Consider the following 17,273-nt stretch of genomic DNA (forward strand, 5'->3'; position numbering starts at 1 on the left):
CCTATTGGACAGAACAGGCCAGTGTGTCAAAGCCCTGCTGTGTCATGATGCTTATAATTTAATCACGCTTCAGTTCTTGCTATAAAGAGGTGGCGCTTGTCATAACATAGAAGGTGCAGCTTGTTATAACGTTGCAGAAAGGCTATTTCTTATTATCACAATGTGTAGTAATAAGTCATTTAAAATGAAGGAATTTTTTTTTTTTTATTGTAGATGTTATTACCACAAGAGCTGGATTGTATCTCATGTGCTCTGGAATAGCTATCATTCCTGTTCCTGCTCAGCAGTGTGGGAAATGGAGTCCACCCTGGGTCATTTGCTTCCCTCTGTGTGTGTAATGATAATTTCTTCTTGTCTCTCTTCCTCGTGTAAACCCCTGCAGGATCGTTCCATGGATTGAAATGTGAAGCAGCAGTCCCAGTTGCCAGGCAACGGACAGGGAGTCAGACTGGCTGGGACCCCCATCTCTAGGATCTGATTGGCTGTGGTGACACCAGACTGTATATATAGCCCTCCAAATATGGCATCAATCAGAGAAACAGGCAAGTGGTGCAGGGCAACACAGATGAAAGTCTGCGTTTTGCTTTGATGAGCTCAAATGCATCAGAAATAACATTAACTAGGCTTTTATCGCTACGAAGGAGCACTGACAGAGGCTTTCTGGGAAGACGATGCTGAGCAGACATCCTGCAGGGACTCGAGGAACACAGGGATGATGAAGATGCATCCTGACAGAAACATGCGGGACCTCACTGCATCAACTCACGGCCATCATCCGCATGTTCATCTGTCAGAATTACAAAGGTAGCAAATAGCCTAGTACTGAGCGTTGACAGACAACCAGAGGTGGTCGACTAAACCTGTCTAATACTTCTAGAGGCAGCACACATGAAACCAGGAGCACCATCTGTAATTGTGTCAATTTAATTGACAAATAATAATTAAGTATCCGGTTGTGACCACACACTCTCCACAGGGTTCTCCAGACACAAAGAGATTTTATTGATTACCTGATGGCAGCTGAAGGATTGTGTGTCTTTGTTTGTGTGGAAAGTCGACTGAACATGAATACAATCTGTTTTCTTACTCAAGTTTTGTGTTTAGATATAACTCAAAATTAAACTTACACCTGGAGTTTAATCTGTTTCACCATATTTGATCTAATTCTGATTTTTTTTTTTTTAAACAAACAAAAAAAAAACATCCAGTTTGAGTTGTGCTTCATTATCTAGAGCATTCACTATTCAGCCCGAGGAATTTGCCAAGTGTGAAAATTACACACAGAAGAGGCATAATATTTTTGAAATTGCACATACACTGTAGGCCTATATTTATCAAGAAATTTCAGGTTGTTCAAAGGTTGTAAAAGGATAGTTCTAAAACAAAGGGAAAAATTCAGAGTTATTTTTATTTATAGGTTATCATGCTATTATTTTACTGGTCCGGCGCACTTGAGATCAAATTCCACTGTTCATGGCCTCTGAACTAGAATGAGTTTGACACGCCGGATCTAGAGTCTCTTAGCAGTGTGCACTGCAGGCATAGACAGCTTCATCACTAATTTCATGTACTCCATACTGACAGCCACTAGAGTGCAGTAGAGGATAATCCAGCCTCAGTGTGCCCCTGACTACTGTCTCATTCATTCCTCAGAGGCGTCGTAGACAAAGAGGATGTGAAAGACAAACTGTGCTTGTTTGAGAGAGGAAGTTCGCCCGAAAACCTGAATATGTTGAATCTTTAAATGCTAAAAAAAACTGTAGCTGTCCTCTCTGAAAGAGCTATAAGTGTTTGTGTTGATTATTTACCACAGTATTATCACCCAAAGCATGTGGTTTTAGTAGAACAAACAGTACCTTTGAAGTTTATAGTGTTTCATAAAAGACGGTTGGTGATATTTGACTCCATAAAGTTTTACATTACATACAATTATTACATTTCCTGAGGAGGAAGCCTGTGCAGAAACAACGACAACAAAAGGACAAACTCTCATTAATAACATCATTTCCATCTCCTCCCTGGATAAGTCTGTATAACTACAGATTTCACATTCTCCTTTGTCTGTGGAGCAGCAGTGAAACATTTACCATTTATGTGGCAGAGTCCTTAGTCTGCACTTGTGTCTGCCTTTGTGTTGTAGTGTGCAGCTCTGAGGGGGTTAACAGGACATGGAGACAGTTGGGCCGCACCCACTGTGCTGATTTGAATAACGCCGGCATTTGGCGCGAGGCTCAGAGGAGCCAGCCTTTCTTCATACCGGCTGTGACACCACTCCCCTCCCCTTCTCTTTGCACCCTGGAGTGGCGGGAAATGCTAGAGAGAAAGGCACACAGAAATAGAGCGAGAGAAGCCGAGAGGGACCGCATTGGCTGGACTCAAGGAGCTTTTGTACACCTACTCTGTACCTGCAGTTGCCCTGGCAACGCGTCAGATACTAAATGTACCTCGGAAAAACAGACAGAAAGAAGGAAATGCAGGAAGAAGAAGAAAAAAAGCAACACGCCCCCCTCCCTGTTTTGGCGCGAGACGGACAGAGAGATAATGCTCTCTCAGTGGTACACAGTGGGTGGAGACAAAAGCAGGCATGAGTGGAGCAGGACAGAACAAAGAGGGGAACAGCCTGGACTACCCCTTTACCCCTTATCAAGCCCCACCCCCCCACAAACACACAGCCTGAAGCCTTGAGGCAAGGCGGATGACTATTATAACCTTAATCAGGCTTTCAAAGCAATCACTCAGGCATGTTTGCCGCCACCAGATTCTTTGTTTTTACTGAGGTTGCGATTGGTTTTTTGGCCCGAACACTTCCTCATTTTCCATGCACAAAACTCACAGCCACTCCCACTCATGTCTTGTTATCAGACACAAATAGAAGCCTTTCTTCCTTTCCTCGCTGAGATAAGGGGCTTGGCAATCGATCACCCCCAAGGTAAAGGACGCATAGGAAGGTCGTCTGCAGGAGGAGTCACATCACAGGCCATTAACAAGCATCCACACTGCACTCAAGTGACATAATTGGATTTGTTGTTATTGGCTTTCAGAGAGGCAATAGTCTAACCCCACCCCGTCGCCTAAATCTGGAGCGTAAGTAAGGGGGTGGCTGCTGACGGAGCAGTAGCGTCTTCTTGCTCGGGCAAAAAATTTCACCCCATCAGAAAGCAGAAAGAGAGCACAACAGCGGTTCCTCTCACTTCCTGCCTCCATTGGTTCAACACAAAAACAGGAAGTGTCTGCTGCGTGTGTGTTTCCTAAGCCTTATAACAGCTTCTTTCTCGATCTCTGCTTCACACACACACAGGCCTATAGTAGGGAAGAGGAAGGCAGGGCACTGATTATTACATAAGCTCCACAGTGGCGGTCACTCAGGCCCTGACCACAACAGCAGCCACATTCAGACGGAGGCTGAAAAGAAGGAATTGTAACCATGCAGGACAAACAGAGGCATCTATACACTATACATTCTCCATCTGATAACAGACCCTGATAACACACACTGTGTGTGCGTGTGTGTGTGTGTGTGTGTGTGTGTGTGTGTGTGTGTGTGTGTGTGTGTGTGTGCGTGTGCGTGCGCGTGCGCGTGCGCGTGCGTGTGCGTGTGTGTGTGCGTGTGCGTGCGTGTGCGTGCGTGTGCGTGCGTGCGTGTGTATGTGAATCTGCATTTTTCTGCATTTCAATGTATATTGATATACACTCACACACACACACACACATACACTGTGGTAATTGGTCTTGGCTTTTGATGTGTGTGTGCATGTGTGTGTGTAGTGGGGGGTGCTGATTAGTGAAGGCTTGACTGGGGAGAGACAAAGAGTAGGGGGGCTATAGTTGTGGTGGGGCAACAACTATGAGGTCTGCAGGGGGTTAAAGGGGATGGGGGAGGGGTAAAGCCCCTGTGTGAGTACCTTGGGGGGTCAGAAGGAGGTGGGGGTTGGTAGCGACGGTCCTCAATGGGGGCTAAATTCAAAAGATGCAGCAAGTGTCCCAACTTCAACTGAAGCAACCTTACACCACCGAGCCAAACAATGGAACATCTGCTGGCTGACAAAGCTGGCAGTTCATTGTGAGCACCAGTGGCTCTGGTTTAAACTGCTACTCAGCAGACAAAGACCCAAACAGTAGCAACAAGTTTCTATATATTTCTTCGATCACTAGGATCAGCTCAGTGCCACTGACACTAGTAGTTTGCATCGCTTGAATCTACAGTATTTCAGTGTAAACTCAAATGTAGGAGAAGTCGACTCTATACTTGAAAGCAGAGTGGGAATATTTTTGTGTCCAACGGGGTTTAATCTGGTATGTCAGGGGGCCAAAGCTATGACTGAGTTCATATAAACTCTATGTTCTGGCTTCAGAAATGCAGAGAGAGGCCCATTTATGCCAGTTTGAGAAACTTAAATGTATAAATTATGTAATTGCAACCAGGATCATCTTGGGATCATCCTGTGTTTCAGAATAATTAGACCGCTAAACAAAAATAAGATCGTAAACAATGCAGTGATTACTCCATACTGAAATAAAAGTGATGTTAATGTTACCAGATTATTAAAGGGATAGTTCAACATTTTGGCAAACTGGCCCATTGCCATAATCCCTATAGTCATAGCAGTAGGTTTGTTACCTCTGTGCAAGCTGTTTTTAGAACAGCAGAGCAGAGCCGCAAGCTGCTCAGAGCTATACTACGGAGGCTAATGGAATTTCTTGGTTTCCCTTTCATCAAACTCATCAAATACACAATCCAACAACTCCAAAACGCTCTGGTGGACAAGTTGTGACCTGCACATTCACTATATTATGAGATAATAACAGAACGTGACCAGACAGAGTTGGTTTCAAGGCAAATGCAGAGACTGATTACCGAAAAACTGCCCCCGACGGGAATGCATGAATTTACCTCGAAAACAACTCTGTCTCAAACCTTTTATGTATCAGGCTGACATGAAATGACATGATTTATATGGGGTTGTGTTTGTGTCCACATGAAGGTTCTCCTTTATCTCCTTTATCTACTTTTATCTACTTGTATCTCTGCTTTGGTCTCCACCATTCCCTGAGGAAAACCTCTGGGTCTTTTGCTGCTAATTGCTTCGCTGTGAATACCAACTAGTTGTAACTTTTATTTTCTGACAGTGTGTGGAATGTTTTCAGAATACTTGTGAGACGTAAAACTGTGGCTTTAAAATCCAAAACACTCCACAGAGCTATGGAGAACTGTGTTGGGTGAAAATTCTCTTTTATTATACACCGCCATTTGATTAATTGTTCATATAAAAATATGGTTTACAGCTTGTTTAAGCTTCAAGCTTGCCTCCCACTACAGGTGATATGATAAAGAGGCCGGGCCCAACAGATAAGATAAGTTCAGAAAGTCCACGCTGCTGGAGAAGTGGGTTAATTGTCACCTGTTAAAGTGACTCAGGCCGTATAAACCCACCAATGCCAGCACTGTCTGCAGTCTGATAATCAGCTATATCAATAAGCAGGTTTCACGCTCATATTCTCATTAAAAACTGAATAAGACAGTAACAAGCCTAATGGGCATGTAAACAGACTCACTGTCAGCTCTAATGACTCACTTACAAGCCACCTCACCCTATCCGTATGTGTGGTTGATAGGGATGTGGTGGTGGTTATGGGGCAAGGGGGCGGTTGCCAGGGTGAGGATAGCACAGCAGTTGTCACTACTGAGCGCCCCCTCCCCTCCTCCTGCTTACCTACTAACCAGCACTATGGTTACATCACCAACAGCTTACGCTCCCTCTTACATCTCCTGGAGCCAAAGACCCTACAGACACAGATGACTCATGTTTGTCTTCTAATACGAAATAGTGGCTTTTTTTTCTAGCTCCCCATCTTAATTGCCTGCTGTATCCTCATCATCTCATGTCCAGTGTTGGCTGCACATCTGTTTGTTTACTGACTGTCCATCTTCAGTATGATTGTGTCATAAGCTGAGGTCAGGGAGTTTAGCGTGAGCCAGTGACAGCTCACGCAGTGTGATGGTTTGAAGACCTTTTGATGGGTTCATTATAATCAGAGCTGTGGTGTGTCTGGGCCCAGATGGCAGCAGTGTTTACACTAACGGGATTAGGATTAGCTCCAGATTAGACAGGCGAGTTGAAAGGCCTGCTCTGCTGACACGACACGGCCGCCTGGCCCCCGCGCTCCTGAACCCTCCTGGATTTACCTCTGATACTACCAACCTGGACAAGTGGACAAGAGTGTTGTTGTGTAGAGACGGTGAAGAGGGCGCTTGTGGGAAGGCGCAAGTGCAAAAAAAACAACAACAACACACTCCAAACACAAGTGCTGCACAGGATCTAATGACACCTGGAGTGTTTATTTGGTTTGAAGGTGCAGCGGTTTGTTGGGACTGGCTGAGGTTTAAGCAAGACACTATGTTGACACCAGTCAGCTGGGGCCAGATGTATCCACAGAGAGAGGAACATATACAGCCTGTTCCAATTGAATCATCGCTGTTACGTAACCCTGGCCTTGGGATGGGGAGGGCGAGCACCACGGAGAGGCAGAGAAACCGAGCTCAGAAGACTGACCTAGATCAGCAAATGCTGGAGATAAGTACCTGAGGGGAGGGCAGGAGCCAGCAGACTGATTCTGAGTTGGGGGGGGGCAGGAGATAGAGAGATAGGGAAACAAGAGGACAGTGTGAAAGTAAAATAGTTTGATCTGTTGCATGCCAACATATTCATGTGGTCTGTCTCTGTGTGGTGGGCTCGGTGTCTCATTAGGATCAGACGGACAGTGGCGGCCACAGGCCCGGCTGAGCTCCAGTGACACAACCAGGCAGGAATGTGGGTCAGTAGGCAGAGAGATGCAGGACGGCAACCAGGGAAAGTTTCTGCAAGTATGTGTGTGTCTCTGTGTGTGTGTGTGCCCTCCCAAACAGCTGTGAGTATCTGAGTCTGTTCCCGCTTGTGTTTTCCCGCATCCTCCTTGACCGTCATCCTCTTAAAAAATAGAATAAGGGGAAGGGCGCGTGTTGGTGTTGAGCATTGAGTAAGAGTGGGATGACAGTGAGTCCACTTCTCCTCTCTCCAGACCGCTGAGATTCCCACACAGCACTGCAACCGCCGCCGAGATTGCTCCACACAAACCTGAGCCGAGCCTCCTAATGGGAGATTATTCTCACACATGAGATCATAAGGTTGTCCTAAGATAAGCCTGCTTCTCTTCCGCCTCTATTATATGGCCTATATTCCCCCCCACACCCACCCACCCACCCATGTAGGTCAGGGATAAGCAGCTAGTTCAACCATGCTCTTAGAATCACAAACCAGTGCAGCGTGTTTAAGGTCTGCTTCCTCTTCTGCCCCTCTGTGTCAACACGCAATATACACACACCATACAAAGCCGGCCAGTCAGAACACAACCAGTTAACATGGTGGAAATATTGCTCAATGTGCCTGTGTGTGTGTGTGTTTTCTCTCTCTCTCTCTCTCTTTTAAAGCACAAGGGTAGAAGTTCATCATCACAATGACAGCTAGGGGATGTTAACAGTTGCGAAAGTTTATCCTCCCATATTCCAGGAACACACTTTGTACTTTATGAGTTGCCCAATTAAAAGCCGGCTAAGGTAAAGTGTCCTTCTTACCGACAATCCGCTGTTTTAAACTGTTGCTCTGCACAGGTCTGCGGTGGTTTGTCAGCAAGAAATGCCGGCGCGTCAAGTACGACTGGTTACATCTCTTGTCAGGGTGACTTGCCAGAGATAAGACCTGTCGATCTGCCTTTCTGTTTCTCTGCACGTGTTTACAGATTGAGTATTTGTCCTGGAGTGATTCAGGGGAGAGGTAACACATTCCCCAAACACAGGAATTATAAACTCTGTTGCTCATCACACAACATGATAAAGTGATTACACATCTGATCAGAGTGTCCTATCTGCAGGTGTCAGTGGTGTTTAAAGCCTCAACACTTCCTCAACCAATTACACAGCTCCAAAATAAACAACAATTAGGCACCCACTTACCTTATCAGTCATTGCTTAAAGGTATAATATGTAGGAATTACCCCCATCTAGCGGTGTGGTTGCATATCGGAACCATAGACTGTAAGAAATATGGACGTAGCATCCCGTGACGTCACCCATTGGTTTTGGGGAGTCGTCAGCGCCATGTTGGATTTACCGGCTGAGAACCCGCCCACTGGCCTCGAAGCAGCTGTCCACAGACCTGCTCGGACCTGTCACTCAACGGGCCAGAATTTTAACCTAATAATAGTAAAACGGTAGAGTTAAAAAAAAAATTCACCCCCCTCAGAGTATGTGCGGGGGTAGAAACTAACGTTCTGACACCAGGCTTTGGTCATGTTTATTGAGGATGTAAAGTCGGCGATTTTAAAATGGGGGTCTATGGAAAATGCTGCTTTCTGACACCAGCCCCCAGAGGAAGCCGGGGGGATTGCAGTTTTTTGAACGCGGAAGTGAGCTTCACTTCTCAGACCGACCACTGCCCCCTTGATCGGAACGTATTCTTGATGTTGCATTCACGTGAAATCGGGCAGACGTCAGACAACAGATGCTGCATATAACAGGATAAACAAGCGTAAACAAGTGGTCCGCCAGCACGAAGCAAAACAATACAGGTGTGACAATATGTTGTCATGGTGATGTCGTATTGTTTACCTGACCCACGTTTTACCGTCTTTCTCTCGTCGAGTAAAATGACATCCGGTTGGTTTGCCGACGGCCGTCTGCCTGACTGCACCTGAATGCAACATCAGTCAGTGCCTCTGTGCTTCCTACACAGTGGTGACAGTTTTTTTTTTTTTTTAAGTATATTTTTCGGCTTTTTGCCTTTATTTGATAGTGATGACAGTAGAGATAGACAGGAAATGGGGAGGCTGAGAGAGGGGGAATGACACGCAGGAAAGGTCTGCCCGACGCGGGATTCGAACCGGGGACGCCTGCGGCGAGGACTGTAGCCTCTACATGGGGCAGCCGCTCTACCCACTGCGCCACGCACCGCCCCCAGTGGTGACAGTTTTAACAGGCGCTACCTGGAAAACTTTCTCCCCGAGCCGACAGCTCCACTGAGTTTCCGTGGTTACCTACGGTCACGCTGCCACTGAAGGTAAAAAATGGCGATGCAACATGGCCGCCTCGGTTCGGTGGTGCGCCCCCCCTTATGTATTTGTAACGACTTGTAACAACTCATTCTAAGGTACCAGAAAGCTTTCATTTGTATGCGGGTGTGATTCCACTTCAGTGAAACACATATTTATGAAAGCAATATTTGATTTTTGCTAATAAAAGGCCAAATAAGTTACACACTGGGGCTTTAACTGTTCATAGCTAGGCCTACTAAACATTGCTGAAGCTGGATGCTCTCACACATCCAAGTCAGATTAATGAGATAGTTTACACACATGGCAAGTGCGAGTGTGTGTGTGAAGGCAGAAGATTATAAATCATGACAAGCTTCTTTCCACCAGGCAAATCATCAATTCTCCACAGTCCCACCCTGGCTGCACACATCACACACTTTAGCCCGACCACCAGTAAAGCCATCAAATGTTGTCCTTTGCCCCAGGAATTTGTAGATCCTGTTCAGACCTGGTATTAAAGGGATACTTAACCCAAAATTGATAATTCACCAATTTTCTACTCAATGTCATGCCATTGAAGGGTTTGGAGAACTTTTGGAGTTATCAAAACGCTTTTGGAGTTCCAGGGGGGCTGGAAATGGATTTTCATATAGATAAGAGCTCACTTTTGAATCATCCCAACACACACTATGAAACATCTAAATATATTTAGCAACAGGTTGCAGCTGTTTGGGAGTAAAGTGGCATTCTTTACAGCAGAAAATAAATGCAGCTTACAGATGTGAGGGAATAAAACACACATGCCCTAAAAGGAGAAAGCCACAGCATGAGCATGTGTGAGAAAGTGATCGTACATGCACTTCAGAATATGCTCTGCGTGGGAGTTACGTGAGCAGAAAATCTGGTCCGGCGAGTTAAACTGTCAGAAGGCAGCATCCCACAGGACAAAGAGATTCTCTTACCTCATTGTTTCCTTAAGGAATGAACCCTGCTTTTTAAACACAGGCACACCACTGAGAAACTCACTCTGATTCTGGTGTATTTCTATCCTTTAATCCCGCTTAAACAAAACCGAGCCCGTGACTTTGGTCTGCCACAATTTATTTTTAAAGATTCGACAGAGAAAAAAAAAAGGCCTGTGACTTTTTAGCTCCTCAAAAAGATAGATCACAGCAGATATGATCTTTTCCCCCAAAACCGCCAGCAATATTTTCATTTGCATTCAAAGAAACAGAGTGTGGCTTCAGCTCTTAGTTTGCATGTTGGTGGTGGTTAGTAACATGGTGCCGACCTGAACCGCCGACTTCAGCGACTCTCTCTGAACCTCAGCTGCATTATTCAGTGATTCTCTCGTGCTGCGTCACCACAGATGAATTTTGTTAACAGTAACAGGAAAAGCATCAGACAGGTTGTTCCTATCTGATCCAAGACCTGATATCTGATTTTTTTTTGTTTTCACTTCCTTAAGTACAAAAAAAGCAAACAGCCTCCATCACAAGTTCACACAGGTTTCTATCAAGTCTTTTGTTTTCCGCTTCAAATGGAAATATGGCAACAAAAAGTCACTCACTGCTGCAGAAATGTAACTTTTTTCTTTTTGCAGAGGGGTTTCTACCATCTATTGTGTGTGAATGGAGTCATTTAACTCCCTCGACTGAGCTTCCTGAGATCAAATGCTGACTTTGTAAAGGGAATATTCAACTGTGCCAGGGACTCGTGCCCCCAGGGCAGAGCATGGGGCCCAGAGAGCGAACAGAGGCAGGTGGAACACCAACCTGCCCCAGCCATAACAAAGGCCAGCGAGGTGTGAGACGGTTGGAGTTCAGGGTGTGTCTGGCTCGTCTATCAGGCCGCACTTGAACCAAATGCTTGTTGTGAGTTCATGACACAAATAACTGGAGCTCAAACCTGACTCACCCAGACTTGCAGAGACTCGCTGATGAGGACATCGATAGTGCAGCAGCGGCATCACACATATCAAAGACATTTTCTCATGTTTGCTCAGTTTAATGCACAATACAAACCACAGAGGGAATGAATAAAAACATATTGTCCTGATCACATTTGCACTTTTCAGATGGAGGCCTGGTAGATTCAAACTGTTGTCTCAGAATACTTCATTTTATTTCCCTTTAAATCTACACTTTTCATCTAAATCAATGAAAGCTGCCCTTACTAGAGTGTATTCTTCTGATCTCATAAGCAGTTACAGCTGGATGTAAAGGGACCTAACTATCAATAAAGGCTGGTAAATGGCCTGTCACAACAAATACAAGCCTCGTGAATGGGGACAATATGTTGCTGTGACCATTAATGTAGGAATTAGAGGTGTTTTTTTTTTACGGGCCTTTTTTACAGCCATGTGTGACGCAGTGCTGCTCCCTGACTGTGTACCTGAGTGAATAGCTGCACTGAATCCAAGTAGCAGTTCACACAACCTCTGTCTCCCAACCCAGGGGACTGTTCTAAAGATACCAATAGTATGTACGCGCATGTGTGTGTATGTGTGTGTGTGTGTGTGTGTAACCTACTTCAGAGCACATCAGGTGCCCAGCATGCAGCAGCCACTGCAGAGGGGAGGATCCACGACGGTATCACACACACACACACACACACTCACACTCTCTCCTCAAGGGCAAGTCTCAAGGACGAGCTCCGTCTAACCTTCTGCAGCCGGTGCACAGGACGCAGCGGCGCTTTATGTGACTCACAGCACTAAAGTGACACAGAGCGGCGACATCAAGCAGCCGGCTCCATTTTTCTGTAATCATCTGCTCTCATTTACAGCTGATCTCTGGGTGATAGCGGGTCGTTTCTAAGAGAGGAGAGGCTCTACCACAGCAGCACGTGGTGCACCTTGCCCACGCTGATAACATCTGCCATTTACGACTTCCGATTACAATGTTGAAATTAGGGTTTCACTTTGCTACAAGTTTTCTTTTCCACGGTGTTATTTAGAGATGAGCGTGAACTCAGGTTGATGGCAAGGTCATGATGCTGAGAGATTCTTTTTTTTTATAGAGGAACACTTGCAATGAATTTTGAATAAACACAAAGACTTCAAGTTTGTATGCAAACATGGTATAAAAATTTAATGTTGCTATTGATGTTAGCATGCTTTTAAAAAAAAATCAACCAAAATCAGGAGAAGCATTGAAATCACAAAGTGACAAAGTGTGAATATAAAGTACAGCAGTGCTACTTATTCTTTTTTTTTTGTCCATTTTCCTGTTTTTCTTAACAAAATAGAGGCTCGTTTGTGCCTGGTGGCACTTTTCACCCGGTGACAGCTCTTGATTTTGTCTCCTCCACCAGGAGCAATAAGCTATTATTTACACAACAATTTGTACATCACACAATCAGTCATACAATTTTATGTTCTTATGCACTCTTATGTACACGGAAAGGCATTCACACTTCACTCCATTATCAGTGTGCAATCAAGACCTCTAAGCCAACACACACACACACACACACACACCCTGAAGGCTACATAAGTTCACTGCCACACTGGTAAATTATTAACAAACAGCCTGTCTTAATTCCCATCAGAGTCAACTCATTTACCCGCCCTGTTCAAAACTAAACACAACTGTGCAAAAGAAGAAAAAAAAAAGAAACAACACGGCACACTGGGATCTGGCTGCTCCTCCCCACTAACAAGGTTCACAGGCCAGCGCAGTCAATTCATCGGAAGCCCACATCAATATGAATGTAAATCCAAACAGAATGTACTTCACGGCTATTTACATGAGGCATGTCGTTATATTAAAAAACTAGCTTTTCAAAAGTGACAGGTAACTTGAGAGCAAAAGTTCTTGACTGTGAATGAGGCAGTTCATTTTCAGAAGCACACATGTTTTGTTTTTTGTTGTTTTTTTGAGTCTCAGGAGCGTTTCAGATCAGACAGTCTGCGAAGGAGCTGCTGCTGTCTGGATTTGAGGCGCTTCTTCTCCTGGAGCTGCCGTTTCTCCCTGCTGTGCAGCTCGCTGAGGTACTCTGTCGCCTGGGTCAGGATGGCCACCTTCGGGGTTTTGGCCGACTCCAGGCCGGGGATCTGATCCCGTAAGGCCAGGAAACGAGAGCGCAGGTCGTTCCTCCTCTTCCTCTCTAGGAAGTTGTGGTTCCGTCTGCGGTCGGTGTCCTCCGCGTCCGAGGTCTGGGGCGTCTCCGAGGGGGAGGCGGGCGGGGAGCCGCGGGCCGAAGAGCCTGGGTGCTGGCCGGACGTGGTGCAGGCCCGCTTGCTCTGGGGCTCGTCCTCGTACTCTTCCTCTTCTTCCTCCTCCTCCTCCTCATCCTCCTCATCATCGTCGGGTTCCAGCTCGCTGTCCGGGGACCGGGCTGCGTAGTTGTGCTGCTGCCGGTGGACAGACATGTGGAAACGCTTGGGGCACGGGTCGGCCCGGACTGTGATGGTGACCGGCTTTCTGACATTCACCAGTCGCGTCCGGTTCTGCTTGCTCTCCACGGTGACCACATCGATTTCCTCTTCATCATCTGTCGTCACATAGAAGAATAAATCAGCTACACACACTCACACACATCAATACATCCTTTACAAAACACTTATCAGCCTCACATGCCTGAGTGCATGTGTGGAGCTGAATGAAACTTTAACTAAACTGCCTATAAGGAAGTGCATTCCTTAGCCAAGCATGCAGATCACTGTTCCCCTATGGGGGGGGGGGGGGGGCAGAGCAGGAGCTGAGGTGTTAACAGCAGTGGTCATCCATGCCAAAGCATGCAGGAATTTCATGCCTTTGTCATTGAGCATCCATCAACAATTTAAATGAGGGGATGTGCTGGCAGGGGGCTTTCCCTAATTTGGGAAATGTGAAAGAGTTACTCTCACGGTCTGTTGCTGTGTGTGTAGTAGTAATAAATCATCAGGACTGGGTCACCCCGCCCCTCTACCGCACTCTGATTGTAATGCAGAGCCAGTGGAAGATATTGAAAGGGGGGTAAAGTGGAGAAAAAGTGACGAGGGCGCGGTTTTTAAAAGACTGCATGTGTATTCAGAGCAAGCATGTGGCACATTGTCAAAGGGGGAGAGTGGAAAGCCAGCTCTTCAGCTGTGTGGCTGTGCAGCGCTGGATAACCCCGCTGCACCACAAACCACAGTTATGCAACAGCAGCCCAGCTTTCCAAATTACGCATTGTTAGAGGGCAATATAATCCCGAGGCATGGGCAGGGTGGGGCAACATTTAGAAGCATGACTGCGTTTCTTACCAGAGGAATCAGAGCGGGACTCGGAGCCAGACGACACCGCCGGTTTCCTGCAGCTGCTTGCAGGGAAGGTGAGAACAGCCGCGGGGTCGACGCAGTCTGTCGCCGAGGCGGCGAGAGGCGCGGCGGCCGAGACGCACTGCGCCTTGCTCGGTCTGACGGAGATCTGAGGCAGCGGGGTGGCCGCGGTCTGCGCCGCAGCTGACACCCTCCCACTGACCTTCTCCAGCTGCTTGCTGGCGGAGAAACTACTCCACATGCAGTCCTGGATGATGATGGAGCTGAGGTTGCCGAAAAGCTCCTCCGTGTCCGGGATGAACTGACCCTCGCACTCCTCATCCTGACCCAGCACCTTGGACAGCCAGCTCAGCTTGTCCCCCGGCGTGAAGTGCAGGGCAGCGCCGCTCAGAGTCCGGGTGGGAGACATGGGAGGGGTGGGCAGCAGCTCGAACTTTTTCCATATGTCCTCGCTCGGTGCGGTTGACTTGTAAAAATCCTCCTCGGTGTCGAAATCATCGAGGAAATAGTGCTGGTAACAGTCGAACTCCATGTTTCCAGCTAATAAAATCCTCTAGAGTTTATTCCCAGAAATGATCAAATGACACCAGTGGCCTCTGAGGAACGTCCTGCTCAACCTGAAGGGGGAATATCACAGTGGTTAGGGATGGTCCTTTAAAAAAAAAAAGTAGCTTCCATCAGAAGAATGATCACATTTCAATAATCCATCAAGAGCCATTAGGACATCCCATCCCTCTAACATCCCACTTTCTACAAATGGGACCACATAAATAATAGATTGCATCTAGCGGAAGCTCTATGCAGTGAACTCCAGGCGCACAAGGTTATTACATAACCTGGTTATATATAGGCATCAAGTATAATTCACACTAAGTTCTGAATGGAAGCAGAGCGCGCGAGAGCTGCAGATTTAGTTTAAAGATACTACGCTGCGTAAAAGTGTGACAGAGCAGGCTGCGCTTCCTGGAATGTACAGGCTGCGCTTTGTTCCACTGAGCAGAGGTGAACCGGTACAAGACCACAGGAAAAGTGGACTCCTGCAGTCTGAGAGTGGCTGCAACCCCCCAAAAAAGATATATAACCATCTGAAACTTTAATCAGAGGAAAACTACTCACCGACTTCTCCGCTAAATCCCAGTGGCAAAAAAAGAAAGAAATTCAGGGCATCGGAAAGAAGTGGGAGAGCAGCCAGAGAGCAAAGAGTCCACGCTGGTTGACGAGGATCAGAAGGATAAAAAACCAAAAAGCAGTCCGAGCCGTGTCTGGAGGAGACGAGATGTGCTGCTGTCCCCGTGTTTTAGTTGAGTTTATACAACAAAAGGGCTGGGAGGAAAACGCCGGGGCTTCAGTAGAATACAACAGGCACTAGATCCGCCCCACGGTGTGTGTAATAGAGCCACACAGTGCGTTTTTCGCGCCAGTGCGATATCCTGTTATAAGGCGATAGAAAAAAAGCAGGGAGGAGCCTCGGAAATATCTGCAGCGGCCCCTTCGTTTGCATCAGAGGCGGAGGGGGGAGGGGGGAGGGGGGGCGTACAGCCCCGCCCCGTCTACAACACCAATTATGGTCACAATAATTGACATATATTTCATCTTCAGTAGGCCTATCATATCTGTTGCTCAGTAGTGGAGCAATTAGAGGGAGGAGGAGGATATTTTTGTTACACATCCCTCATTTACTCAAGCAGAGCTACTCACACTCTAACCTAGATTATCTCTGTAAAATCTGTAGCAGGATGTTTGTTATTCTCCACATCTGATGGGGGGTGTTTATATAGGATACATGGAGCTTGTAAATTTAATTATTTATTTATTTAATTATTTCTTTTATTTTTTCTATTTGTATTGTGTGTTAACAGTCATTTTCCAGCCTGCATCAATAAAACAAATAATACTAATCTTAATATTAATCTGTGTAGACTGTTAAAACTTTATTTGACAATCTGACAACTGCACTCAATGTATAGTATTGTAATACAGCATACATACATAATATAACGTCACCACTCTAACTAGATTGCCTTTTTGTAAAAATACATAAATATTGGGATTTTTTTTTATTGCTTTATATTTATTACATAGTGCTATTTTTATTCTTTTCATTGATGTCTCCCCAGTACTGGAAATGTCCTAATCATGACACTAATAAAGATATATTTCATCTTATCATCTTATTTACACTCAAAGATCAACTTGGTGTCAACATAAACATAAGCAGGCCATTTCCATTTCCACTGTATCCCAGCGCACGTTAATATGTGTCACACATGGAACCTGATTCATGTTTATTACAGCAGCGTAATGCATTCAAGATCGAATCCACGCTGCAGTTAGTTTCAGGGTCTGGCTGCAGCGAGAGACAGATCTTCATCCGGAGGTAAAGCTGACGTGTCTCGACCTTGATGGCAAACATTAGTTTTGGGTTGATCCTCTTTTCCTTTAATCCTGTTAAAATTGGCAGACCTCAGGACAAGGAGGGCCAGGCGGTCGTGGAGAAGTTTCAACAAGTCAACAGAGAGAAGAAGTTGATCTGTTGATTTGCACTTTGAGGACTCTTCCTTTGTATAACAAAAGACAGCAATTCAGTCCATTTCCATAGTGAGTACACTGACACAGACAAGGTTTATATACGAAGGTCTGCGCTCAATTCCAAGCTACTAAACATTTTCTGGATGGAGGGTGGAGTGTGTGTGCTGGATGTCTGAATAACCTGCATTTTCACACAGAAGACCACAACAACAGCAGTCAGACGGCTGAGATTCATTCTGCAGGTGGTGGTGGTGGAGTGAGTGAAGCCTCTTCAGCAGCAAACACATTAAGCAAACACTAGCGTATTTGGTCTGAAATCCTTGTTTACAACACAGCAGCTCCCTCGTAAACTCCATCTGCACTCAATGACCCGAAACCTCCAATTGCTTTAACACTAACCATGATAGAACCATACTGAACCAGGCAATGATTAAGT

At 45.9% G+C, this 17,273-nt stretch overlaps 1 protein-coding gene across 1 annotated transcript; it reads right to left on the minus strand.

The window, feature by feature from the left end:
* Positions 1-12,128: 12,128 nt before the first annotated feature.
* On the minus strand, positions 12,129-15,715 carry LOC146964146 (protein L-Myc-1b-like). Its single transcript, XM_085767004.1, has 3 exons — positions 15,425-15,715; positions 14,294-14,925; positions 12,129-13,560 (listed from the first exon to the last, which is right to left on the minus strand). The coding sequence occupies exons 2-3, from the start codon at positions 14,838-14,840 to the stop codon at positions 12,950-12,952; spliced, it is 1,158 nt and encodes a 385-aa protein (XP_085623130.1). The 5' UTR covers positions 14,841-14,925; positions 15,425-15,715; the 3' UTR covers positions 12,129-12,949.
* Between the last annotated feature and the right edge of the window lie 1,558 nt (positions 15,716-17,273).

This window comes from Trachurus japonicus, chromosome 22 (assembly GCF_045865225.1).
Source record: "Trachurus japonicus isolate A0001 chromosome 22, Traja_1.0".
NCBI lineage: Eukaryota > Metazoa > Chordata > Actinopteri > Carangiformes > Carangidae > Trachurus > Trachurus japonicus.

Bases quoted from the DNA above. Each gene is read 5' to 3' on its own strand.
- LOC146964146 (XM_085767004.1), bottom strand. From the start codon at position 14,840: ATGGAGTTCGACTGTTACCAGCACTATTTCCTCGATGATTTCGACACC. The intron at 13,561-14,293 runs GTAAGAAACGCA...ATGTGACGACAG, and splicing joins GTCCCGCTCTGATTCCTCTG to ATGATGAAGAGGAAATCGAT.